At 54.3% G+C, this 28000-nt stretch overlaps 1 protein-coding gene and 1 pseudogene across 1 annotated transcript in view; both read right to left on the reverse strand.

Moving 5' to 3' along the window:
* Positions 1–11377, reverse strand: part of PFAS (phosphoribosylformylglycinamidine synthase) — a gene marked incomplete at its 3' end in the record, with an annotated part of 31557 nt that extends 20180 nt beyond the window's left edge. Inside the window, exons 1-3 of the mRNA XM_066208744.1 lie at positions 9892–11377; positions 3539–3698; positions 1107–1245 (exon numbers count right to left, since the gene is read on the reverse strand). Coding sequence (XP_066064841.1) covers positions 1107–1245; positions 3539–3698 — 299 coding nt within the window. The remainder of the gene's footprint in view (positions 1–1106; positions 1246–3538; positions 3699–9891) is intronic.
* Positions 11378–14319: 2942 nt separating this feature from the next.
* Positions 14320–28000, reverse strand: LOC136305499 (hydroperoxide isomerase ALOXE3-like; annotated as a pseudogene).

Consider the following 28000-nt stretch of genomic DNA (forward strand, 5'->3'; position numbering starts at 1 on the left):
AAATAATCAAAAAATCCCCCAAAATCCCAAAATTTCCTCCCAAAACCCCAGAAACCCCCGAACTTCCCCCAAAATCACCCCAAAACCCCCAAAATAATCAAAAAATCCCCCAAAACCCCAAAATTTCCTCCCAGAACCCCAGAAACCCCCGAACTTCACCCAAAATCACCCCAAAACCCCCAAAATAATCAAAAAATCCCCCAAAACCCCAAAATTTCCTCCCAGAACCCCAGAAACCCCCGAACTTCACCCAAAATCACCCCAAAACCCCCAAAATAATCAAAAAAATCCCCCAAAACCCCAAAATTTCCTCCCAAAACCCCAGAAACCCCCGAACTTCACCCAAAATCACCCCAAAATCCCCAAAAATAATCAAAAAATCCCCCAAAATCCCAAAATTTCCTCCCAAAACCCCAGAAACCCCCGAACTTCCCCCAAAATCACCCCAAAACCCCCAAAATAATCAAAAAATCCCCCAAAACCCCAAAATTTCCTCCCAGAACCCCAGAAACCCCCGAACTTCACCCAAAATCACCCCAAAACCCCCAAAATAATCAAAAAATCCCCCAAAATCCCAAAATTTCCTCCCAAAACCCCAGAAACCCCCGAACTTCACCCAAAATCACCCCAAAACCCCCAAAATAATAAAAAAATCCCCCAAAATCCCAAAATTTCCTCCCAGAACCCCAGAAACCCCCAAACTTCACCCAAAATCACCCCAAAACCCCCAAAATAATCAAAAAATCCCCCAAAATCCCAAAATTTCCTCCCAGAACCCCAGAAACCCCCGAACTTCCCCCAAAATCACCCCAAAACCCCCAAAATAATCAAAAAATCCCCCAAAACCCCAAAATTTCCTCCCAGAACCCCAGAAACCCCCGAACTTCACCCAAAAATACCCCAAAACCCCCAAAATAATCAAAAAATCCCCCCAAATCCACAAACGCCCCTCCCAAAATCCCCCCAAAGTCTTACCTAAATTTCCCCCCCCCCCCAAAAAAAAAAAACCCACCCAAAACCCCCCAAAAAATCCCCCCAAAATCCCGAATTTCCCCAAAATCCCGAATTTCCCCAAAATCCCGGGATTTCTCCCCAAAATCCCGTACCTGGGCCCGATCTCCAGCAGGACGTGGTGGCCTCGGGGGCTGAGGAAACTCTGGGGGGCCACGTCCTCCCCCTGGGCCAGCGGGGACCCCAAAACCCAGCGCAGCACCCGCAGCTCCTCCGGGCTGGGGGGGGCCGCACCTGGACCCCCAAAATTATCCCAAAATTATCCCAAAATCGATCCCATTGACGTTCAAAAAGATCCCCTTGAAAATCCCACGAAAAATCCCGTTAACAATCCCGTTAAAAATCCCATGAAAAATCTCGTTAAAAATCTCATTTAAAATCCCGTTAAAAATCTCGTTAAAAATCCCATTAAAAATCTCATTAAAAGTTCCGTTAAAAATCCAATTAAAAATCTCATTAAAAATCCCATGAAAAATCTCGTTTAAAAATCTCATTAAAAATCCCATGAAAAATCCCACTAAAAATCCCGCTAAAAATCCCATTAAAAATCTCATTAAAAATCCCATCATTGATCCCATTAAAATCTCATTTAAAAACTCATTAAAAATCCCATTAAAATCTCATTAAAAATCCCACTAAAAATCTTGTTTAAAAATCTCATTAAAAATCCCCTTAAAAGTCCCATTAAAATCTGATTAAAAAATCCCATGAAAAATCTCATTAAAAATCTCATGAAAAATCCCAATAAAAATCCCATTAAAAATCTCATTAAAGATCCCATCATTGATCCCATTAAAATCTCATTTAAAAACTCATTAAACATCCCATTAAAATCTCATTAAAAATCCCACTAAAAATCTTGTTAAAAAATCTCATTAAAAATCTCCTTAAAAATATCATTTAAAATCCCGTTAAAAATATCATTAAAAATCCCATTAAAATCTGATTAAAAATCTCATTTAAAAACTCATTAAAAATCCCATTAAAAATCTCATTAAAAATCCCATTAAAAATCCCATGAAAAATCGCATTAAAAACCCCGTTAATAATCCCATTAGTAATCCCATTAAAATCTCATTTAAAAACTCATTAAAAATCTCCTTAAACGTCCCATTAAAATCTGATGAAAAATCTCATTAAAAATCCCGTTAAAAATCTCATTAAAAATCCAATTAAAAATCCCTTTAAAAATCCCATTAAAATCCCATTACAAATCTCATTTAAAATCTCATTAAAAATCCCATTAAAAATCCCATTAAAAATCACAAAAATCCCCTGAAAATCCCCACAGAAATCCCCTAAAAACCACTAAAAAAATCCCAAGAAAAATCCCAATAAAAACAGCAAAAAAATCCCATTAAAAATCCCATAAAAATAGAAAAAAAATCCCAATAAAAATCCCATTAAAAGCCCCACAAAAATCACAAAAGAACGACAGAAATCCCATAAAAATCCCAAAAACAACCCACAAAAATCGCATTAAAAATCCCATTTAAAACCCCACAGAGATCCCAAAAAAATCCCTTTAAAAATCGCAAAAAAATCCCAAAATCCCAATAAAAATCGCAATAAAAACAGCAAAAAAATCCCAATAAAAATCCCATTAAAAACCCTGCAAAAATCACGAAAAAATGACAAAAATCTCATTAAAAATCCCAAAAAAACCCCACAAAAATCCCCTTAAAAATCTCATTTAAAATCCCAAAAATCCCAATAAAAACCCCAATTAAAATAGAAAAAAAATCCCAATAAAAATCCCAATAAAAATCGCAAAAAAAATCCCAAAAATCCCAAGAAAAATCTCATAAAAATAGAAAAAAATCCCATTAAAAATCCCATTAAGAGCCCCACAGAAATCACAAAAAAATGACAAAAATCCCACAAAAATCCCACAAAATCCCGAAAAAAATTCACAAAAAACCCCAAAAAATTCTCCAAAAAAAAGGAAAAAAAAAAAAAAGGAAAAAAAAATCTGTATTTGCCCAAATTTGCCCAAAACCGCCGGATTTCGGCTCAAATCTCACCTGCCCAGCCCAGGTGAGTTCCGACCTCCCAGGTGACCCCAAAATCACCCCAAAAAAACCTCAAAAAGTTGCAAAAAAATTGCAAAAAAATCACAAAAAAAAGGCAAAACCAAAAAATTGTAAAAAAAATCGCGAATTTGCCCAAAATCGCCGGATTTCGCCCCGAATCTCACCTGCCCAGCCCAGGTGAGTTCAGACCTCACAGGTGACCTCAAAAATCCCCAAAAAAACCTCAAAAAGTTGCAAAAAAATTGCAAAAAAGTCACAAAAAAAAGCAAAAAAAAAAATTGTAAAAAATCCGCGAAATTGCCCAAAATCGCCGGAATTCGCCCCGAATCTCACCTGCCCAGCCCAGGTGAGTTCAGACCTCCCAGGTGACCCCAAAAATCCCCAAAAAACCCCCAAAAGATGCAAAAAAAATCACAAAAAAAAGGTTAAAAAAAAAAATTTGTAAAAAATCCGCGAATTTGCCCAAAATCGCCGGAATTCGCCCCGAATCTCACCTGCCCAGCCCAGGTAGTAGCAGAGCTCGCAGGTGACCTCGGTGACCTGGGGCTCCACCCCCTGAGCCGCCTTCAGGGGGGGCCCCAACCCCGAGGGGACCCCGAGGTCCGGGACCCCCCCGGAGATCTGGGGCCGGACGTAGAAACGGAGCAGCTGCATCTGGGGAGGGGGAAATTAGGGAATTTTAGGGGGAAAAATCCCGAAATTTGGGGGATTTGGGCCCAAAAATCCCCCAAGTTCGGAGAAATTCTGACTCAGCAAATCCCCAAAAAACGGGGAAACCGCCCCGAAAATCCGGAGAAATTCCGCTTCCAAAATCCCGAAATTTGGGGAAATTCTGCCCAGGGGACCCCAAAAATTGGGGGAATTGAGGAAATCCCGAAATCTGGGGGGAAATGGCCCCAAAATTTGGGAAAAAACGCCCCAAAAATTGGAGCAGCTTTGCCTCAGAAATCCCCAAAAAAATTTTGAGGCAAATCCCCCAAAATTTGGGGAGATCCCCAAGGAATCCCCAAAATTGGGGGGAATCGACCCAAAAAAACCCCAAAATTTGGAGAAATTGTCACTCAGAAAGCCCCAAAAATGGGGAAATCGCCCCAAAATCTGGGGGAATTCAAGGAAATCCCGATTTTGGGGGGAAATTGTCCCAAAATTGGAGGAAGTTGCACCAAAAATCCCCAAAATTTGGAGACATTCTGCCTCAGAAACCCCAAAAAATGGGGAAATTACCCCAAAATTTGGGGTATTTTTGAGGAGAAATCCCCAAAATTTGGGTGATCCCAGAGAAAATCCCGAAATTTGGGGGAATTGACCCAAAAATCCCCCAAGTTTGGAGCAACTCTGCCTCAAAAATCCCCCAAAAAGGGGAAATCGCCCCAAAATCTGGGGAATTTTTGAGGAGGAAATCCCAAATATTGAGGAAAATCCCCAAATTTGGGAAAACTGCCCCAAAATTTGAGGAAATTCCCCCAAAAATCCCCAAAATTTGGAGGAATTCGACTTCGAAAATCCCAAAATCGGTGGAAAAATCCAGAATTTCGAGACTCGACTCCCAAAATTTGGGGAAATTTCACCCGGGCGACCCCAAAACCTCCAAATTTGACGGAAATTGCCCCAAAATTTGGGGGAATTTTCAAAGAGGAATCCCAAAATTTGGGGAAACCGCCCCAAAATCCCCCAAAATTTGGGATCTCACACCCCCAGGACACCCCAAAATCCACAAAATTCCCCCAAATTTGGGGTGTCTGAGCCCCGGGACCCCCCAAAATTCCCCCAAAAACCCAAAATTTCCCCAAATTTCCCCCAAATCCCCCAAAATCTTTTTCAAAAATCCAAAATAACCCCAAAAAAACTCAGAAAAAAAACCAAAAAATTCCCAAAATTCCCCCAAATTTGGGGTCTCCGACCCCTGGGAACCCCCAAAATTCCCTAAAATTCCTCCAAAACCCCCAAAATTCCCCCAAATCCCCCAAAATCTTCTTTAAAAACCCAAAATAACCAAAAAAAAACCCAAATAACCGAGAAAAAACCCAAAAAATCCCAAAAAATCCCAAAATTCCCGTAAAATTCCCAAAATTCCCCCAAATTTGGCATCTCTGACCCCCAGAACCGCCCGAAATTCCCCTAAAAACCCCAAAATTCTCCCAAAATCTGCTAAAAAAATCCAAAATAACCCCAAAAAAGCCCCAAAATCTGAAAAATCCCCAAATTTCCCCCCAAATTTGACCAAATTTGGGGTCTGTGACCCTCGCGACCCCCAAAATTCCCCTAAAAACCCCAAAATTTCCCCCCAAAATTCAAAATTCCCCAAATCCCCCAAATTTGGGATCATCCCAACCCTCAGTGACCCCAAAAGCCCCAAATTTCCCCCCAAATTCCCCTAAAATTCCCCAAATTCTCCCAAATTTGGGGTTCGGACCATCCCAAATTCCCCCGGAAATCCCAAAACTCCCCAAATTCACCAAAATCTTTCTTAAAAAAACCCAAAATAACCCAACCCGCCCCTCCCCCAAACCGAAAAACTCCCAAATTTCCCCCAAAATTCCCTAAAATCTCCCAAATTTGGGGGTTGTGACTCCCGGGACCTGGCAGAATTCCCCTAAAAACCCCAAAAGCCTCAAAATTCCCCCAAAATCTTCGAAAAAAATCCAAAATGACCCAAAAAAAAACCCAGAAAAAAATCCCAAAAAATCCCCAAATTTCCCCAAAATCTTCTTAAAAAATACAAAATTACCCAAAAAATACCAGAAAAAAATCCCAAAAAATCCCCAAATTTCCCCAAATTTCCTCCAAAATCTTCGAAAAAAATCCGAAATTATCCCCCCCCAAAAAAAACAGAAAAAAAACAAAAAAATCCCCAAATTTCCCCAAAATCTTCGAAAAAAATCCAAAATTACCCAAAAAAAAAAGAAAAAAAATCCCCAAAAATCCCCAAATTTCCCCCAAAACCTTTTTTAAAAAACCCAAAGAACCCCCGAGAGAAACCCCCCCAAAACCTCCAAAAATCCCCCAAATTTCCCCCAAAATCTTCCCCCCAAAAAAAATCCGAAAAAATCCCCAAAAAAATTAAAAAATCCCCCCCAAAACCCCCAAATTTCCCCCCAAAATCTTCCCGCCACGTGCTCCCCACGTGCTCCCCCCTCCCCCAACCCCCCCAAGATCCTTTGGGGGTCCCCCAAAATTCCCGCCCGCCCAGAATTCCCGGGAATTTTCCCGGTTTTTCCCGTTCCCCGGGTACCTCCCGCGCGTTTTTCGCCGATTCTGCCCCAAAAACGGCCCCGGGGGGGCCCAAAATGGGGCGGGGGGGCGGGGCGGGGGGCGGGGCTTCCTAGGGGGCGTAGCAGAGGGGGCGTGGCTTGTTAGGGTCGTGGCGAAAGGTGAGACGGGGGCGTGGCTTAGGGGGCGTGGCTTAAGGGGCGTGGCTTAGAGGGAGCGACAAGCTGAGCGTGACTCAGGGGGCGTGACAGGGGGCGTGGCTCGTTTGGGGCGTGGTTTGACGCGTGGTCACGCCCCCCGCCGCCCCGCCCCCCTCCCGTGATGGGACAAAACAAAAAAAAATTCCAAAATTGGCCCAAAATGACCTGGAAAAGGAGAAAATTCGGGAAAATTTGGGGGGTCGGGAGCCCAAATCTGCCCAAAATTCGGGTTTTTTTTCACCCCGGGGGCGTCGAAACGCCCCAAATTCACCCGAAAATTCGGGTTTTTTTGCCCCGAGCGCACCCAAAATGCCCCAAATTCACCCAAAATTCATCGAAAATGCCCCAAATTTGTTTAAAAATGCCCCAAACTTACAAAAAATTCACACAAAATGTCCCAAATTCGACCAAAATTGGGGGGGTTTTGAGGGCCTGGGAGCCCCAAAATGCCGGAAATTCGCCCCAAATTCAGGGGTTTGTCACCCTGGGGGCCTCAGGATGACCCAAAACGCCCCAAATTCAGCAAAAAAAAAGCATCAAAATTGGTAAAATTGGGATTTTTGTGACCTCGGGAGCCCAAATTTACCCGAAATTCAAAGAGAACTCGCCCAAAACGCCCCAAATTCATCCAAAATCTGCCGAATTTGGCCAAAAAGCCCCAAATTCGGCCAAAAATGGGGGGTTTGAGAAGCCGGGAGGGGCCAAAATGCTCCGAATTCGCCCCAAAATTCGGGGTTTATGGCCCGAATTCACCCAAAAAGCCCCAAATCCGCCTAAAAATGCCCAAAATTCACACAAAAATTCACCCAAAATTCGCCTCAAATGTCCCAAATTCACCCAAAATTCACCCAAAAGTCACCTAAAATGCCCCAATTTTGCTCAAATTCACCCAAAAATGCCCCAAATCCACAAAAAATTCACCCAAAATTCACCCAAAAAAGCTTAAAATTCACCCAAAATTCACCTAAAATGCCCCAAATTTGCTCAAATTCACCCCAAAAGCCCCAAATTCACCAAAAAATGCCCAAAAATCGCAAAAAATTCACCCAAAATTCACCCCAAATGCCCCAAATTCGCTCAAATTCACCCAAAATGCCCCAAATTCACCCAAAAAATGCCCAAAATCCACAAAAAATTCACCCAAAATGCCCCAAATTTACCCAAAACTGCCCAAAATTCACAAAAAATTCACCCAAATTCACCCACAACGTCCCAAATTTACCCAAAATGCCCCAAATTCACCCCAAAATGCCCGAAATTGGGATTTTTCTGCCCCTGGGAGCCCCAAAATGCTCCAAATTCACCCAAAATTCAGCCAAAAATCAGCAAATTCGGGCGATTTTGGGATTTTTGAGACCGCGGGAGCCCAAATTTTCCCCCAAAAATCCCAAATTCCTCCGAAATTGGGATTTCGGTGACCCTGGGAGTCCCAAAGTGACCCAAGTTTACCCCAAAATGACCCAAAATTGAGATTTTTGGGACCTCGGGACCCCGAATTGACCCGAAACGCCCCAAAAAATTTTGGGGGAGGGTCCCAGGGATGAGGAGAGCCCAGATTTGGGGGATTTCGGGGAAATTTGGACAATTTGGGGGGTTTTTTGGGGAATTTTGGGGCGTCCCGGGGCGGGGGGGGTGGGGTGGGGGAGGGGCGCCCCTCCCCCCACGTGATCTCGGGGGTGGGAAGGTCGCGGGTGACGTCAGTGGTGATGACGTCATCGATGTCGCCATCGCCCGTGGCCTTGGGGCCCCTTCCCCCCCTTTCCCAAAAATCCCAAAATTTCCCCAAAATTCCCCCAAAATTCCACCCCCGGGAGCCCCCAAAATTCTTCCCCGAACCCCAACAATCCCAAAAAATCCCGAAATTCCCCCAAATTATTCCCTGAATCCCAAAATTTGGGGCGTCCCGAACCACAAAAATCCCAAAAAATCCCCAAAAAATCCCGAAATTTCCCCAAAATTCCCCCCAAATTCCACCCCGGGAGCCCCCAAAATTCTTCCCCGAATCCCAAAAATCCCAAAAAATCCCCGAATTCCCCCAAAATTCTTCTCCGTCCCAAAATTTGGGGGGTCCCGAACCCCCCAAAAATCCCAAAATTCCCCCCAAATCCGCCCTGGGACCTTCAAAATTCTTCCCCAAATCCCAAATATCCCCCAAAAAAATCCCAAAAATTCCACCCCGGGCCACTCAAAATTCTTCCCTGTCCCAAATTTGGGGGGTCGTGAATCCCAAAAATCCCCAAAAAATCCCCAAAAAATCCCCAAATCCCCTCAGGACTCCCAAAATTCTTCCCCGAACCCCAAAAATCCCCAAAAAAATCCCAAAATTCCCCCAAAATCCGCCCCAGGAACCCCCAAAATCTCCCCAAAAACCTCACGGGAGGATTCGGGACCCCCAAAATCCACCCCGGGACCCCCAAATCCGCCCCGGGACCCCCAAAATCCACCCCGGGACCCCCAAAATTCCCTCGGGGACCCCAAAAATCCGCCCCAGGACCCCCAAAATCCTCCCGGGACCCCTCAAATTCCACCCGGGACCCCCAAAATCTCCCCAGAAACGTCACAGGAGGATCCGGGACCCCCAAAATCCACCCCGAGACCCCCAAAATCCGCCCCGGGACCCCCAAAATCTCCCCAGAAACGTCACGGGAAGAGCCGGGACCCCCAAAATCCACCCCGGGACCCCCAAAATCCACCCGGGACCCCCAAAATCCGCCCCGGGAGCCCCAAAAAACCCCTCGGGACCCCCAAAATTCCCCCGGGGACCCCAAAAATCCGCCTCAGGACCCTCAAAATCCCCCGGGATCCCCCAAATTCCACCCGGGACCCCCAAAATCTCGCCAAAAACCTCAAGGGAGGATCCGGGCCCCCCAAAATTCATCCCGAGACCCCCAAAATCCCATCGGGACCCCCCAAAACCCCCCGGGACCCCCCAAAATCCGGCCGGGACCCCCAAAAACTCCACGGGAGGATCCGGGAGCCCCAAAATCCGCCTCGGGATCCCCGAAACCGCCTCAGGGACCCCAAAATCCGCCTCGGGACCCCCAAAAATCCCCCGGGACCCCCCAAAATCTCCCCAGAAACGTCACAGGAAGATCCGGGACCCCCAAAATCCCCACCTGGGACCCCCAAATCCCCCCGGGACCCCCAAAATCTCCCCAAAAACCTCACGGGAGGATTCGGGACCCCCAAAATTCCTGCCGGGACCCCCCAAAACCCCTCAGGGACCCCAAAATCCGCCTCGGGACCCCCAAAATCCGCCTCGGGACCCCCAAAATCCGCCTCAGGGACCCCAAAATTTGGTCCGGCACCCCCAAAATCCGCCTCGGGATCCCCGAAACCGCCTCAGGGACCCCAAAATCCCATCGGGACCCCCAAAATCCGCCTCGGGACCCCCAAAAACCCCCCGGGACCCCCCAAAATCCGCCCCCCCCCCCAACCTTGGGGGGTTCCGGCAACTTCCCGCGCGTTCTCCTGGCCACGCCCCCAACCCCGGTTACGCCCCCCCACCTGGGCGGGGTTATGCAAATGAGGAGTGGGCGGTCACAGCGCGCCCTGGCGGTGCCCGCCGGGATCGCGCATGCGCGGTGGGGGCCGGCCGCGAAATGGCCGAAAATCGCCCCGAAATGGCCCAAAAAACTCCCGAAATTGCCTCAAAATGGCCCGAAATATCCCAGGAATGTCCCAAAATATCCCGGAATTACCCAGAAATATCCCGAAATCGCCCCGGAAGGGCTCAAAAATGTCCCGAAATGTCCCGAAATATCCCGAAATCGTCCCCAAAAGTCTCAAAATATCCCGAAATCGCCCCGAAATGGCTCAAAAATGTCCCGAAATGTCCCAAAATATCCCGGAATATCCCGAAATTGCTCCAGAATGTCCCAAAATATCCTGAAATCATCCCCAAAAAGTCTCAAAATATCCCGAAATGGCTCAAAAATGCCCCGAAATGTCCCAAAATATCCCGAAATCGCCCCAAAATGTCCCAAAATATCCCGAAATCGTCCCCAAAATTCTCAAAATATCCCGAAATGGCTCAAAAATGTCCCGAAATGTCCCGAAATGTGCCCGAAATATCCTGAAATCATCCCCAAAAGTCTCAAAATATCCCTGAATCGCCCCGAAATGGCTCAAAAATGTCCCGAAATGTCCCAAAGTGTCCCTAAATGTGCCCAAGTGGCCCCAAAATGTCCCCAAAAGACCCCAAAACGTCCCAAAAATGGCCCCAAAGGTCGAGAAATGTCCCCAAAATGTCCGGAACGACCCCAAAACGTCCCTAAATTTGCCCAAACTGGCCCCAAATGGCCCCAAATGTTCCCCAAAATCCCAAAATGCCCCAAAAATCCCCAAAATGTCCCCAAAATGTCCCCAAACGTCCCCAAATGTCCTCAAAATGTCCCAAAATGTTCCAAAATGTCCCAAAATGTCCCCAAATTTTCCCCAATTGTCCTGAAATGTTCCCAAAAATCCCAAAAATGTCCCCAAATGTCCCCAAATGTCCCCAAAATTTCCCCAATTGTCCCGAAATGTTCCCCCAAATCCCAAAATGCCCCAAAAATCCCCAAAATGTCCCCAAAATGTCCCCAAATGTCCCCAAAATGTCCCAAAATGTCCCCAAATGTCCCCAAATGTCCCCAAAATGTCCCCAAATGTCCCCAAATGTCCCCAAAAATCCCCAAAATGTCCCAAAATGTCCCCAAATGTCCCCAAATGTCCTCAAATTTTCCCCAATTGTCCTGAAATGTTTCCAAAAATCCCAAAAATGTCCCAAAATGTCCCCAAATGTCCCCAAATGTCCCCAAATGTCTCAAAATGTCCCCAAATGTCCTCAAATTTTCCCCAATTGTCCTGAAATATTCCCAAAAATCCCCAAAATGTCCCCAAAATGTCCCCAAATGTCCCCAAATGTCCCCAAATGTCCCAAAATGTCCCAAATTTTCCCCCAAACGTCCCCCGGGGCCCCCAGCCTGACCCCAAATCCTCACCCCCCCGAATTCCCGGGATTTTGGGGTTCCCAAATTTCCGCCGCCGAAATTCGGGTTCACCTGGAAGGATCCGAGGCGGGGAATTGGGGGATTTGGGGAATTTCCGGAACGTTCCCAAAATTCCAAAGTCCGGCCGAATGTTTGGATGACCCCGGGGTGACCCCGAGGGGGAGGGAAAATGGGGGTGGAAACCAGAGGGAAGAAAAAAAAAAAAAAATGGGAGCGGGGGAGGGAAAATTTGGGATTAACAGCAAAAAAAAATTTGGGATTGGGGAGGAAAAATTGGGATGAAAACCGGGGAAAAAAAAAAATGGGATTGGGGAACGAAAAATGGGGTTAAAACCAAAATATTTGGGGTTGGCGGTTGGAAAATTGGGGTTAAAACTAAAAAAATTGGGGATGGGGGAAAGAAAATTGGGATTAAAACGCAAAAAAATTGGGGATGGGGGAGGGGAAAATACGATTGGGGGAGGGAAAATTGGGATGAAAGCCGAAAAAATTGGGATTGGGGATGGGAAAATGGGATTGAAACCCAAAAATTTGGGGTTGGAAAGCAGAAAATTGGGGCTAAAACCAAAAAAAAAATGGGATTGGGGCTGGAAAAATGGGATGAAAACGGGAAAAAATGGGATTGGGGGAGGGAAAAATGGGATGAAATCAGGAAAAAATGGGATTGGGGAGCAAAAAACGGGATTGGGGGCTGGAAAATTGGGGTCAAACCCCAAAAATTTGGGAGTGGAAAGGAGAAAATTGGGACTAAAAGCCCAAAAATTTGGGATTGGGGAGCAAAAATTGGGATAAAAACCAAAAAATTTGGGATTGGGGACGCGAAGATTTGGGTTCAAAAGCTGAAAATTGAGCTCGGACAGCGGAAATGGGGATTTTAACGATTTTTTAATTTTTAGTCTTTTTTAATTAATCAATTAATAAATTAATCAATTAATTGGCTCGCTCGCTGCTGCCCCCTGGTGGCCGAATTGGGGGGGCATTTTCCCAAGAATTTTGGGGGATTTTCCCAAGATTTCTGGGGGGGTTTTCCAAGAATTTTTTGGGATTTTTCTCAAGAATTTCTTGGGATTTTTCTCAAGAATTTGGGGTATTTTTCTCAAGAATTTTTTGGGGGATTTTCTCAAGAATTTTGGGGGGCATTTTCCCAAGAAATTTTTGGGATTTTTCTCAAGAATTTTTGGGATTTTTCTCAAGAATTTTTTGGGATTTTTCTCTAGAATTTTTGGGGATTTTCACAAGATTTCTGGGGGGTTTTTCCAAGAATTTTGGGGGATTTTCCTAAGAATTTTTGGGATTTTTCTCAAGAATTTTTTGGGGGATTTTCCCAAGAAATTTTGGGGATTTTCCAAAGAATTTTGGGGGAGTTTTCTCAACAATTTTTGGGGATTTTCCCAAGAATTTGGGGGGCATTTTCCCAAGAAATTTTTGGGATTTTTCTCAAAATTTTGAGGGATTTTTCTCTAGAATTTTTGGGGATTTTCTCAAGGTTTTGGGGGGATTTTCCCAAGAAATTTTGGGGGATTTTCCCAAGATTTTTTGGGATTTTTCTCAAGAATTTTTAGGGATTTTTCTCAAGAATTTTTTGGGATTTTCCCAAGAATTTTTGGGGATTTTTCTCAAGAATTTGGGGTATTTTTCTCTAGAATTTTTTGGGTCATTTTCCCAAGAATTTTGGGAAGGATTTTCCCAAGAAATTTCTTGGGGAATTTTCCGAAGAATTTTTTTAGGATTTTCCCAATACATTTTTTGGGATTTTCCCAAGAATTTTGGGGTCCCCTCATTTTTTTGGGGGGTGGGTGGAGGGGATTTTCCATCATTTGGGCACCTGGGCAGGTGAGTGACACTGTCCGGGGGGTTGGGGACACACCTGGGGACATCTCAGGGGGGTTGGGGACACCAGGTGACACACAGGTGACATTTGGTGACATTGATGACGTCATATGGAGATGTTCTCCTGCAGGCAGGGCGTTGGTGACACACAGGTGACACTCAGGTGACACACGGGTGACACACAGGTGACACACGGGTGACACTCAGGTGACACACAGGTGACACACAGGTGACACTCAGGTGACACAGGTGGCACACAGGTGACACACAGGTGACACGGGTGACACTCAGGTGACACAGGTGACACAGGTGACACTAGATGGAGATGCTCTCAGTGACACAGGTGGGGTCCAGGTAGGGGAGGGGCAGTCAGTGACACACAGGCGGCACACAGGTGACACTCAGGTGACACACAGGTGACACTCAGGTGACACAGGCGGCACACAGGTGACACTCAGGTGACACAGGTGACACTCAGGTGACACAGGCGGCACACAGGTGACACTCAGGTGACACAGGTGACACTCAGGTGACACAGGTGGCACACAGGTGACACTCGGGTGACACAGGTGACACACAGGTGACAGTCAGGTGACACACAGGTGACAGGTGACACAGGTGGCACACAGGTGACACACAGGTGACACAGGTGACACACAGGTGACACTCAGGTGACACACAGGTGACACACAGGTGACACAGGTGACACTCAGGTGACACAGGTGGCACACAGGTGACACACAGGTGACATGACACACGGGTGACACTCAGGTGACACTCAGGTGACACAGGTGACACACAGGTGACACACGGGTGACACAGGCGGCACACAGGTGACACACAGGTGACACTCAGGTGACACAGGTGACACAGGTGACACTAGATGGAGATGCTCTCGGTGACACAGGTGGGGTCCAGGTAGGGGAGGGGCAGTCAGTGACACTCAGGTGACACACAGGTGACACACAGGTGACACACAGGTGACACACAGGTGACACTCAGGTGACACAGGTGACACAGGTGACACAGGTGACACAGGTGACACTAGATGGAGATGCTCTCGGTGACACAGGTGGGGTCCAGGTAGGGGTAGGGCAGCTCCAGGTGCTGGTTCCGGCTCCGGATCCGCTCCGAGATCCGCTCCAGGCGCTGCCGGAACCCGGCCAGGAGCCGCGCGGGGCCGGGACCCGACAGCAGGTCCTGGAAGCGACAGCCCAGGGGACGCTGGGGACAGCGGGGACAGTGTCAGGGGACAGGGGACATCGTCAGGGTGACCCCAAAACCCCCCCAGTGTCCCCAATGTCCCCAACCCCCCATTGTCCCCAATTCCCCCAGTGTCCCTAGAGTCCCCAGTGTCCCCAGTGTCCCCCCCAGTGTCCCCAGCCCCCCCAGTGTCCCCCCCCAGTATCCCCAGCCCCCCCAATGTCCCCAGTGTCCCCAGTGTCCCCCCCAGTGTCCCCCCCGGTGTCCCCCCCCAGTGTCCCCAGTGTCCCCAATCCCCCCAGTGTCCCCAGTGTCCCCCCCAGTGTCCCCAATGTCCCCAGTGTCCCCAGTGTCCCCAGCCCCCCCAGTGTCCCCAGTGTCCCCCCCAGTGTCCCCAATGTCCCCAGTGTCCCCAGTGTTCCCAGCCCCCCCAATGTCCCCTTTGTCCCCAATCCCCCCAGTGTCCCCAGCCCCCCCAGCGTCCCCCCCGGTGTCCCCCCGGTGTCCCCAGCCCCCCCAGCGTCCCCCCCGGTGTCCCCCCCATTGTCCCCAGTGTCCCCAATGTCCCCAGTGTCCCCAGTCCCCCCAGTGTCCCCAGCCCCCCCAATGTCCCCAGTGTCCCCCTGGTGTCCCCCCGGTGTCCCCAGCCCCCCCAGCGTCCCCCCCGGTGTCCCCCCAGTGTCCCCAGTGTCCCCCCGGTGTCCCCCCAATGTCCCCATTGTCCCCAGTGTCCCCCCCAGTGTCCCCAGCCCCCCCAATCCCCCCGGTGTCCCCAGCCCCCCCAGCGTCCCCCCCGGTGTCCCCCCGGTGTCCCCAGCCCCCCCAGCGTCCCCCCCAGTGTCCCCAATCCCCCCAGTGTCCCCAGCCCCCCCAGTGTCCCAGTGTTCCCAGTGTCCCCTCCAGTGTCCCCAGCCCCCCCAGCGTCCCCCCCGGTGTCCCCCCGGTGTCCCCAGCCCCCCCAGCGTCCCCCCCAGTGTCCCCAATCCCCCCAGTGTCCCCAGCCCCCCCAGTGTCCCAGTGTTCCCAGTGTCCCCTCCAGTGTCCCCAGCCCCCCCAGCGTCCCCCCCGGTGTCCCCCCGGTGTCCCCGGCGTCCCCTCACCGGCTCCCCGCCCTCGTAGCTGACCACGCTGAGCAGGGCCAGCAGGGCCCCGGTGGCCTCGGGGGACGGCAGTGTCCCCAGCAGCAGCTCCTCGGTGGCCTCGGCGTCCCCGCCCGGGGGCGGCCTCCGCATCGTCCCCGGCGTGTTGGGCATCCAGGCGGCGTAGTCGTACTGGGGACACCGGGGACGCCGCGGGGTCACCCGGGGGTCACGCCAAGCCCAAAACGTCCCCGGGGGTCAGCTAGGGGTCGCTGGGGTCACCCGGGTCCCGTGGGGTCACTCAGGTGCCATGGGGTCACCCGGGGGTCACTGGGGTCACCCGGGTCACCCGGGGTCACTCAGGTGCCACGGGGTCACCCGGGGGTCACTGGGGTCATCCAGGTCACCTGGGGTCACTCAGGTGCCATGGGGTCACCCGGGGGTCACTGGGGTCACCCGGGTCACCTGGGGTCACTCAGGTGCCATGGGGTCACCCGGGGGTCACTGGGGTCACCCAGGTCACCTGGGGTCACTCAGGTGCCACGGGGTCACCCGGGGGTCACTGGGGTCACCCGGGTCACCTGGGGTCACTCAGGTGCCATGGGGTCACCTGGGGTCACTCAGGTGCCACGGGGTCACCCGGGGGTCACTGGGGTCACCCGGGTCACCTGGGGTCACTCAGGTGCCATGGGGTCACCCGGGGGTCACCGGGGTCACCCGGGTCACCTGGGGTCACTCAGGGGCCATGGGGTCACCCGGGGGTCACTGGGGTCACCCGGGTCACCTGGGGTCACTCAGGTGCCACGGGGTCACCCGGGGGTCACTGGGGTCACCCGGGTCACCTGGGGTCACTCAGGTGCCATGGGGTCACCCGGGGGTCACCGGGGTCACTGGGGTCACCCGGATCAGCTGGGGGTCACCCCAAGCCCAAAAGGTCCCCGGGGGTCAGCTAGGGGTCACTGGGGTCACCCGGGTCCTGTGGGGTCCCTCAGGGGCCATGGGGTCACCTGGATTCCATGGGGTCACTCGGGGTCAGCTGGGGGTCACGGGGGTCACTGGGGTCACCCGGGTCCCATGGGGTCACTCAGGGGCCACAGGGGTCACGGAGGTCACTGGGGTCACCGGGGTCCCATGGGGTCACTCAGGGGCCACAGGGGTCACTGGGGTCACTCAGGTGCCACCGGGGTCACCTGGGGTCACCGGGGTGCTATGGGGTCATTCAGGTCCCCCCAGGGGTCACTCAGGTGCCACCGGGGTCACCTGGGGTCACCTGGGTCCAAAAGATCCCTGGGGGTCAGCCCGGGGTCACTGGGGTCACTCGGGGTCAGCTGGGGGTCCCCCGGGTCCCGTGGGGTCACCTGGGGTCACCTGGATCCCATGGGGTCACTCGGGGTCAGCTGGGGTCACCTGGGTGACACCGGGGTCACCTGAGACCCCAAAATAGCCCTGGGAGTCACTGGGGTCACTTGGGGGTCACTGGGGTCACCTGAGACCTCGGAATGTCCCTGGGGGTCACTGGGGTCACCAGGGGGTCACTGGGGTCAGCTCGGAGACACTGGGGTCACTCAGGTGCTCAGGTGAGTACCCAGGTGTGTCCCCAGGTGTCCCAGGTGTGTCCCAGGTGTGTCCCAGGTGTGTCCCCAGGTGTGTCCCAGGTGTGTCCCAGGTGTGTCCCCAGGTGTCCCCAGGTGTGTCTCAGGTGTCCCAGGTGTGTCCCAGGTGTCCCCAGGTGTCCCCAGGTGTCCCAGGTGTGTCCCCAGGTGTCCCAGGTGTGTCCCAGGTGTGTCCCCAGGTGTGTCCCAGGTGTGTCCCCAGGTGTCCCAGGTGTGTCCCCAGGTGTCCCAGGTGTCACCTGGCCGCTGTTGACGGCGGCGTGCCGGGCGGAGCAGACGAAGATGATCATGGTGAGAAACTTGGTGAGCTCCGGGCGGGTGGAGAGCCGGGACGGGAACCCTGGGGACAGCGGGGACATCACTGGGGACACTGGGGACACTGGGGACACTGGGGACACTGGGGACAGCATGGGGACAGTGGGGACAGTGGGGACAGTGGGGACACTGGGGACATGGGGACACTGGGGACACTGGGGACACTGGGGACAGTGGGGACAGCGGGGACACTGGGGACACTGGGGACACTGGGGTCACTGGGGTCACTGGGGACAGTGGGGACATTGCGGGTTTGAGGACAGAGGGACAGGAGACAATGACGTCACCCGCCACAACGATGTCACCCTCCATGTCACCGTGTCACCATGTCCCCCCCCTTGTCCGTGTCCCCCCCCATCCCTCCGGTGTCCCCTGTCACCCACCACCCACTTGTCCCCCTCGTGTCCCCTCCTGTCCCCAGGTGTGTCCCAGCTGTCCCCAGGTGTGTCCCCAGGTGTGTCCCCGGTGTCCCCGGTGTCCCCAGGTGTGTCCCCGGTGTCCCCAGGTGTGTCCCCGGTGTCCCCGGTGTCCCCGGTGTCCCCAGGTGTGTCCCCGGTGTCCCCGGTGTGTCCCCAGGTGTGTCCCAGGTGTGTCCCCGGTGTCCCAGGTGTGTCCCCAGGTGTGTCCCCGGTGTCCCAGGTGTGTCCCAGGTGTGTCCCAGGTGTGTCCCCGGTGTCCCAGGTGTGTCCCCAGGTGTGTCCCCGGTGTCCCCGGTGTCCCAGGTGTGTCCCCTGTGTCCCAGGTGTGTCCCCGGTGTCCCAGGTGTGTCCCAGGTGTGTCCCCGGTGTCCCTCACCGCTCTCGGGGTTCCCCAGGACGCCGTAGGTGAAGATCTCGCCCACCCAGCCCTGCAGCTCCTCGTCCTCGGCCACGTCACCGTCCCCGCCGTAGAACAGGGACACGACGCCCTCCACGTAGCTGTGACACCGCGGGGACATTGGGGACACCAGGGACACGTGGGGACATGGCCACCACGTGTCCCCGTGTCCCCATTGTCCCCATCCAATTGTCCCCGATGTCCCCAATGTCCCCATTGTCCCCATCCAATTGTCCCCGATGTCCCCAATGTCCCCATTGTCCCCATTGTCCCCACTGTCCCCCGTGTCCCCTGTGTCCCCGCTGTCCCCAACGCTGTCCCCGCTGTCCCCAACGCTGTCCCCAGTGTCCCCACCTCTCGATGGCCGCCCATATCTCGAGGGCGTCGTCCCTGTAGTGGTAGCCGGGGATGTCCCCAACGCCGCGCTCGGCCACGTCCTCGGGGACACAGAGCTCGCCGTACGTCAGCGCCGCTGTCCCCCGGGCCACCAGCGCCAGCGTCCCCTCCCGGCCCACCGAGGTGGCCTGGGGACAGGGACACCCCTCAGTGTCACCTGTGTCCCCTCCCGGCCCACCGAGGTGGCCTGGGGACAGGGACATCCCTCAGTGTCACCCGTGTCCCCTCCCGGCCCACCGAGGTGGCCTGGGGACAGGGACATCCCTCAGTGTCACAGGTGACACTCGGGAGGTGACACACAGGTGAAACAGGTGACACTAGAGGTGACAGAGGTGACACACAGGTGACACAAGTGACAGCAGGGAGGTGACACAGGTGACGCACACGACACAGGTGACACTGAGGTGACACAGGTGACACACAGGTGTGACACAGACGACACAGGTGACACCCAGGTGACACAGGTGACACCGGTGACACCCAGGTGCCAGGTGGCAGCTCTCACCTGGTCGATGATGCCGCCGGGGTTGAGCAGCGTCTCCCGGGCCAGGATGTTGATGTGGAACGTGAAGCGCAGGTGGGGCAGGAGGAGCTGGGGACAGCGGGGACATCGCTGGGGACATGGGGACACTGGGGACACTGGGGACACTGGGGACACTGGGGGACACGGGGGACACTGGGGACACTGGGGACAATGGGGACACTGGGGACACTGGGGACACTGGGGGACACGGGGGACACTGGGGACACTGGGGACAATGGGGACACTGGGGGACACGGGGGACACTGGGGACACTGGGGACAATGGGGACACTGGGGACACCGGGGACACTGGGGACACTGGGGACACTGGGGACACTGGGGACAGTGGGGACACTGGGGACACTGGGGACACTGGGGGACACGGGGGACACTGGGGACACTGGGGACAATGGGGACACTGGGGACACCGGGGACACTGGGGACAGCGGGGACACCGGGGACATTGGGGACACTGGGGGACACTGGGGACATTGGGGACACTGGGGACACTGGGGACACTGGGGACACTGGGGACACTGGGACACTGGGGACACTGGGGACACCGGGGACATTGGGGACACTGGGGACACTGGGACAATGGGGACACTGGGGACACTGGGGACACTGGGGACACTGGGGACACTGGGGAGCCCATTTTGGGTCCATTTGGGGCATTTTTGGGGCATTTCTGGGCTCGGCGTCGGGTTTTCAGGCGGCGATTTCACCTTTCGGGGTCCCGGGCGCCGTTTTTTCGGGTGCTGATTCCATTTTTTGGATGTTTTTGGGGTGGTTTTTTTTTCATTTTTTCGGGTGGGGGTTTCACCTTTCGGGGTCCCGGGGTGGGTTTTGGGGCGGGGATTTCATTTTTGGGGTGGTTTTGGGGTGGGTTTCTCCATTTTTTTTTAGAGGAAATGTCATTTTTGGGGGGTCCCGGGCGGGTTTTGGGGTGATGATTTCACCTTTTGGGATCCCAGTCGGGTTTTTGGGCTCCCGGCAGGTTTTTGGGGTGGGAATTTTATTTTTTGGGGGGTCCCAGTCGTGGTTTTGGGGCCGGAATTTCACCTTTTGGGGTCAGGGTCGGGATTTTAAGGTGGGAATTTCAGGTTTTTGGGGTCCCAGGGGCCGTTTTGGGGCGGGAATTTCATTTTTCGGGATCCTGGGGGCCATTTTTGGGGCGGGAATTTCACTTTTTGGGTGGTTTTTTTTCATTTTTTAGGGTGAAAATTTCACCTTTCGGGGTCCCGGGGCGGGTTTTGGGGCGGGAATTTCATTTTTGGGGTCCCCGTTGGTGTTTTGGGGTCCTGGGGGCCGTTTTGGGGCGGGAATTTCACTTTTTGGGTGGTTTTTTTTTCATTTTTTAGGGTGAAAATTTCACCTTTCGGGGTCCTAGGGCGGGTTTTGGGGTGGGAATTTCATTTTTGGGTGTTTTTTGGGTGGTTTTTTTTCATTTTTTAGGGTGAGGGTTTCACCTTTCGGGGTCCCGGGGCAGGTTTTGGGGCCGGGATTTCATTTTTGGGCTCCCCGTTGGTGTTTTGGGGTCCCGGGGCGGGTTTTGGGGCGGGAATTTCGTTTTTTGGGGTGTGTTTTTTTTTTTTTTTTTTTTCATTTTTTAGGGCGAAAATTTCACCTTTCGGGGTTACCTGGTGCACGGGGTGGACGCTGGGCAGCCTCTGCGTGGCCACGGCGAAGGCCTCGGCCAGGAAGTGGCCGTGCAGCAGGTGAGTGACCACCTCGTGCAGGACGAAGTGCGCGGCCCTGACCCACAGCTTGGCCAGAGCCCAGCCGGCGCCCCCCGGCAGGAAAACGGGGGAGCCGGGCCCGGGCTGCTGGGACAGCTGGGGACACGGGGACAATGGGGTCAGCGGGGGTCACCGGGGGTCACCTGGGGTCAGGGGAGCCGGGCCCGGGCTGCTGGGACAGCTGGGGACACGGGGACACCGGGGTCAGCGGGGTCAGCGGGGTCAGCGGGGGTCACCGGGGGTCAGGGGAGCCGGGCCCGGGCTGCTGGGACAGCTGGGGACAACGGGGACACCGGGGTCAGCGGGGTCAGCGGGGTCAGCGGGGGTCACCGGGGGTCACCTGGGGTCACCAGGGGTCAGGGGAGCCCGGCCCGGGCTGCTGGGACAGCTGGGGACACGGGGACACCGGGGTCAGCGGGGTCAGCGGGGTCAGCGGGGGTCACCGGGGGTCAGGGGAGCCCGGCCCGGGCTGCTGGGACAGCTGGGGACATGGGGACAATGGGGTCAGCGGGGTCAGCGGGGTCACCTGGGGTCAGCAGGGGTCAGGGGAGCCGGGCCCGGGCTGCTGGGACAGCTGGGGACATGGGGACAATGGGGTCAGCGGGGTCAGCGGGGTCACCTGGGGTCAGCAGGGGTCAGGGGAGCCGGGCCCGGGCTGCTGGGACAGCTGGGGACACGGGGACACCGGGGTCAGCGGGGTCAGCGGGGGTCACCTGGGGTCACCTGGGGTCACCTGGGGTCACCGGGGGTCAGGGGACAATGGGGGGGTCTGGGGTCAGTGAGGGTCACCAGGGGTCAGTGGGGGTCACTGGGGGTCAGTGGGGGACAACGAGGGACAGGGGACAATGGGGGTGAGCAGGGGACACCTGGGCACACCTGGGGACACCTGGGGACACCTGGGGGCACACCTGGGGACACCCGGGGACACACCTGGGGACACCTGGGCACACCTGGGGACAGCCGGGGACACACCTGGATGGCCACGGGCAGCAGGCGGCCGCGGGGACTGACCCACAGCAGGCACAGGGGGGCGGCCACGAACTGGGGGTGCCCCCCGAGGGTCCCGGTGGGGAGCCCCTCCAGCAGGGCGTAGTCGGCCAGGAACACGTGACCCTCCTGGGGGGGGACACCCCAAAAATCAGACACACCCCCCCCCAAAAAATATGGACAGCCCCCCCCAAAACGTGGGGGAACAGCCCCGAAAACGAGACCGCCCCCCCTCTCCCCCCCGAAAAAATGGGAATGGAACGCTCCGAACGCCGCAGACACCCCCCAGAAATGGAACACGCCCCCCCCCAGGGAAACCCCAAAAATGGGGAGACCCCCCTGACCCCACCCTGAGACACCGGACACCCCAAAAATGGGGAAAACCTGAGAAACCCCCCCAAAAAATGGGACACCCCCCAAAAAATGGGACACCCCAAAAAAATGGGACACTCCAAAAATGGGACACCCCAAAAATGGGGAAAACCTGAGAAACCCCCCCAAAAATGGGACACTCCAAAAAATGGGACACCTCCCAAAAAAATGGGACACCACAAAAAATGGGACACCACAAAAAATGGGACACCCCAAAAATGGGACACCACAAAAAATGGGACAATCCCAAAAATGGGACAATCCCAAAAATGGGACACCCCAAAAAATGGGACACCCCCAAAAATGGGACACCACAAAAAATGGGAAAACCCTGAGAAACCCCCCAAAAATGGGACAAATCCCAAAAAATGGGACACCCCAAAAATGGGACACCCCCCAAAAATGGGACACCTCCCAAAAAATGGGACACCCCAAAAATGGGACACCACAAAAAATGGGACAATCCCAAAAATGGGACAATCCCAAAAATGGGACACCCCAAAAATGGGACACCCCCAAAAATGGGACACCACAAAAAATGGGAAAACCCTGAGAAACCCCCCAAAAATGGGACAAATCCCAAAAAATGGGACACCCCAAAAATGGGACACCCCCCAAAAATGGGACACCACAAAAAATGGGACAATCCCAAAAATGGGACAATCCCAAAAATGGGACAATCCCAAAAAATGGGACACCCCAAAAAATGGGAAAACCCTGAGAAACCCCCAAAAATGGGACACCACAAAAAATGGGACATCCCAAAAAAATGTGGAACCCCCCGAACTCCCCGGACACCCCCAAAAAATGGGAAACCCCCCCAAAAAACGGGAACACCCCCCCTCCCCCCGTCCCCATCACCCCCGGGACCCCCAAATCCTGACCCACCCCCCCAATCCTGGGGTCCGCGCCAGCCCCTCGCTTCCCTCCCAGGATTTTGGGATTTGGGAGGGTTGGGGGGTTTTGAGGTCGGTTTTGGGGGGTTTTGGGGGTGTTTGGGGGTGTTTTTGGGGTGTTTTGGGGGTTTTAGGGTGATTTTGGGGTGGTTTTGGGGTGTTTTGGGGTGTTTTGGGGGTTTCAGGGTGATTTTGGGGTGTTTTGGGGGCGTTTGGGGTTTTTGGGGTGTTTTGGGGTCGTTTGGGGTTTGGGGGTGGTTTTGAGCTGGTTTTGGGCTGGTTTTGGGCTGGTTTGGGGTTCGAGGGTGTTTTTGGGGTGTTTGGGGGTGTTTTTTAGTGTGGTTTGGGGGTTTTAGGGCGTTTTTGGGGTGTTTTGGGGGTGTTTTGGGGTTTGAGGGTGTTTTTTGGGGTGTTTTGGGGTCATGGGGTGTTTTGGGGGGTGGTTTGGAGGTGGTTTGGGGGTGTTTTGGAGTTTGAGGGTGTTTTTAGGGTGTTTTTTGGGTTTTGGGGTGTTTCTGGGGTGTTTGGGGTTGTTTTCAGGGTGTTCTCGGGTGGTTTGGGGTTTTTTGAGGTTGTTTTTGGGGTGTTTTGGGGGCGTTTGGGGTTTTTGGGGTGTTTTGGGGGCGTTTGGGGTTTGGGGGTAGTTTTGGGGGTTGCTTTGGGGGTTGTTTTGGGCTGGTTTTGGGGTGGTTTGGGGTTCGAGGGTGTTTTTGGGGTGTTTGGGGGTGTTTTTAGTGTGGTTTGGGGGTTTTAGGGCGTTGTGGGGTGTTTTGGGGGGTGGTTTGGAGGTGGTTTTGGGGTGTTTTGGGGTTTGAGGGTGTTTTTAGGGTGTTTTTTGGGTATTTCTGGGGTGTTTGGGTGTTTGGGGTTGTTTTCAGGGTGTTCTCGGGTGGTTTGGGGGGTTTTGAGGTCGGTTTGGGAGTTTTTTGGGGGTGGTTTGGGGGTGTTTTTGGGGTGTTTTGGGGTGGTTTTAGGGTGGTTTGGGGGTGGTTTGGGGGTGTTTTGGGGGTATTTTTGGGGGTGTTTTGGGGGTGTTTGGCGTTTGAGGGTGTTTTTTGGGGTGTTTTGGGGTCATGGGGTGTTTTGGGGGGTGGTTTGGAGGTGGTTTGGGGGTGTTTTGGAGTTTGAGGGTGTTTTTAGGGTGTTTTTTGGGTTTTGGGGTGTTTCTGGGGTGTTTGGGGTTGTTTTCAGGGTGTTCTCGGGTGGTTTGGGGGTTTTTGAGGTTGTTTTTGGGGTGTTTTGGGGGTGTTTGGGGTTTTTGGGGTGTTTTGGGGGCGTTTGGGGTTTGGGGGTGGTTTTGGGCTGGTTTTGGGCTGGTTTTGGGCTGGTTTGGGGTTCGAGGGTGTTTTTGGGGTGTTTGGGGGTGTTTTTAGTGTGGTTTGGGGGTTTTAGGGCGTTTTTGGGGTGTTTTGGGGGTGTTTTGGCGTTTGAGGGTGTTTTTTGGGGTGTTTTGGGGTCATGGGGTGTTTTGGGGGGTGGTTTGGAGGTGGTTTGGGGGTGTTTTGGGGTTTGAGGGTGTTTTTTGGGTGTTTTGGGGTGTTTTGGGGTTTTTGGGGTGTTTTGGGGGTGTTTGGGGTTTGGGGCTGGTTTTGGGGTGGTTTTGGGGTTTTTGAGGTTGTTTTTGGGGTGTTTTGGAGGTTGTTTTGGGGTGGTTTGGGGGTTGTTTTCAGGGTGGTTTTGGGGTGTTTGGGGTTTTCGGGGTGTTTCGGGGGTGTTTGGGGTTTGGGGGTTGCTTTGGGGGTTGTTTTGGGGTGGTTTGGGGGCGGTTTGGGGTTCGAGGGTGTTTTTGGGGTGTTTGGGGGTGTTTTGGGGTTTTTGAGGTTGTTTTTGAGGGGTTGTTTTGGGGTTGGTTTCGGAGTTTGTTGGGGGGTTGTTTTTCGGGCTGTTTTAGGGTTATTTTCGGTGTTTTTGGTGGTTTTGGGGTTGGTTTTGCGGGTTTTTTGGGGGGTTATTTTCGGTGTTTTGGGGGTTTTTGGTTTTGGGGTTATTTTTGGTGGTTTTGGGGTTGTTTTGGGGTTTTTTGGGGGGTTATTTTCGGTGGTTTGGGGGTTTTTGGGGTTTTGGGGTTATTTTCGGTGGTTTTGGGGCTGTTTTGGGGTTACTTTCGGTGTTTTTGGGGTGTTTTGGGGTTATTTTCGGTGGTTTGGGGTTGTTTTTTTTTGTTTTGGGGTTATTTTCGGTGTTTTTGGGGTGTTTTTTGGGTGTTTTGGGTCCCCTCACCTCCATCTCCCTGTGCAGGGACGTCCCGGGCCCGAGGCTGGGGGCCACCATGGGGGCGGTGACGGGGAAGTTGGGGGGCAGGCGGGGGCAGCGGCGCAGCAGGACGGGGTTCACCCCGCTCAGGAACTGCTCCCCGAAAAACGCGTCGTCCTGCCAGTGCCGCACCACGTACTCTGGGGACACGGGGACATCGCTGGGGACATCACTGGGGACATTGGGGACACTGGGGACATCGCTGGGGACATCACTGGGGACATTGGGGACACTGGGGACATCGCTGGGGACACGGGGACATCACTGGGGACACTGGGGACATCTCCTGCCAGTGCCGCACCACGTACTCTGGGGACACGGGGACATTGGGGACACGGGGACATCACTGGGGACATCACCGGGGACATTGGGGACACTGGGGACATCACTGGGGACACTGGGGACATCTCCTGCCAGTGCCGCACCACGTACTCTGGGGACACGGGGACATTGGGGACACGGGGACATCGCTGGGGACATCACCGGGGACATTGGGGACACTGGGGACATCTCCTGCCAGTGCCGCACCACGTACTCTGGGGACACGGGGACATCATTGGGGACATGGGGACATCACTAGGGACATCACTGGGGACATTGGGGACATTGGGGACATCATTGAGGACATCCCTGGGGACATCACTGGGGACATTGGGGACACGGGGACATCATTTGGGGACATCCCTGGGGACACGGGGACATCACTGGGGACACCTTGGGGACATCACCAGGACCCCGAGAATTCTTGAGACCCTCCCCTGTCCCCCTCATTGTCCCCCTCAATGTCCCCCCAATGTCCCCAGTGTCCCCCCAGGGTCCCCCCCGTCCCCGCGGTGTCCCCAGGGGTGTCACCCACCGCTGATGGGGGTCCCGGGTCCCTCCAGCGCCGCCCCGAATGTCCCCAAAGCTGCTCCAGGAGCCCCCGGAACGGAGCCCCCGGAGCCGGATCCGGATCTGCCTGAGGGGACAGCGGGGACACTGAGGGGACAGCGGGGACACTGGGGGGACACTGGGGACACTGGGGACATTATTGGGGTCATTTGGGGACAGTGGGGGGACACTGGGGACACTGGGGACATTATTGGGGTCATTTGGGGACAGTGGGGACACTGGGGACACTGGGGACATTATTGGGGTCATCTGGGGACACTGGGGGGACACTGGGGACATTATTGGGGTCATTTGGGGACACTGGGGGGACACTGGGGACATTATTGGGGTCATTTGGGGACACTGGGGGGACACTGGGGACATTATTGGGGTCATTTGGGGACACTGGGGGGACACTGGGGACATTATTGGGGTCATTTGGGGACACTGGGGGGACACTGGGGACATTATTGGGGTCATTTGGGGACACTGGGGACACTGGGGACCCTGGGGACATTATTGGGGTCATTTGGGGACAGTGGGGGGATTCTGGGGACCCTGGGGACATTATTGGGGTCATTTGGGGACAGTGGGGGGATTCTGGGGACACTGGGGACATTATTGGGGTCATTTGGGGACAGTGGGGGGACACTGGGGACACTGGGGACATTATTGGGGTCATTTGGGGACAGTGGGGACACTGGGGACATTATTGGGGTCATTTGGGGACAGTGGGGACATCAGGGACAGAGAAGGGACAAGAAGGGCGGGGACACGGGGACATCCAAGGACAAAGAGATGGGTGAGGTGTGGCTGGGACCCCCCGTGGCCCTTGGGGACACTTGGGGACCCTCCATGACCCTTGGGGACCCTCGATGACCCCTCGATGACCCCTGGTGACCCTTGGGGACCCTTGGTGACACTTGGGGACCCTCAGTGACCCTCAATGACCCTTGGTGACCCTCCATGACCCTTGGTGACCCTTGGGGACCCTCGATGACCCCTCGATGACCCCTGGTGACCCTTGGGGACCCTCAATGACCCTTGGGGACCCTTGGTGACACTTGGGGACCCTCAGTGACCCTCAATGACCCTTGGTGACCCTCCATGACCCTTGGGGACCCTTGATGACCCCTCGATGACCCCTGGTGACCCTTGGGGACCCTCAATGACCCTTGGTGACCCTCGGTGACACTTGGGGACCCTTGGTGACCCTCGATGACCCCTCCATGACCCTCGGTGACCCTCGGTGACCCTTGGTGACCCTCCATGACCCTCGGTGACCCTTGGTGACCCTCGATGACCCCTCCATGACCCTCGGTGACCCTTGGTGACCCTCCACGACCCTCCATGACCCTCCATGACCCTCGGTGACCCTTGGTGACCCTCGGTGACCCTTGGTGACCCTCCATGACCCTCGGTGACCCTTGGTGACCCTCCACGACCCTCAATGACCCTCCATGACCCTCGGTGACCCTCGGTGACCCCCGGTGCCCCCCCGGTGCCCCCCCGGTGCCCCCCCGGTGTCCCCGGCGTCCCCCGGGTGTCACTGACGCGGCGGCGGCGCGGGCGGCCAGCTGTGCCCGGTGGGCCAGGGGGAAGCTCAGGGTCGGGGACAGCGCCGGGGGCGGCCCCGGTGACGTCATCGAGCCCTCCGACGTCAT

The sequence above is a fragment of the Chamaea fasciata genome, unplaced genomic scaffold, assembly GCF_029207755.1.
Source record: "Chamaea fasciata isolate MVZ Bird 193981 ecotype frontalis unplaced genomic scaffold, bChaFas1.0.hap1 SCAF_451, whole genome shotgun sequence".
Taxonomy (NCBI): Eukaryota; Metazoa; Chordata; class Aves; order Passeriformes; family Sylviidae; genus Chamaea; species Chamaea fasciata.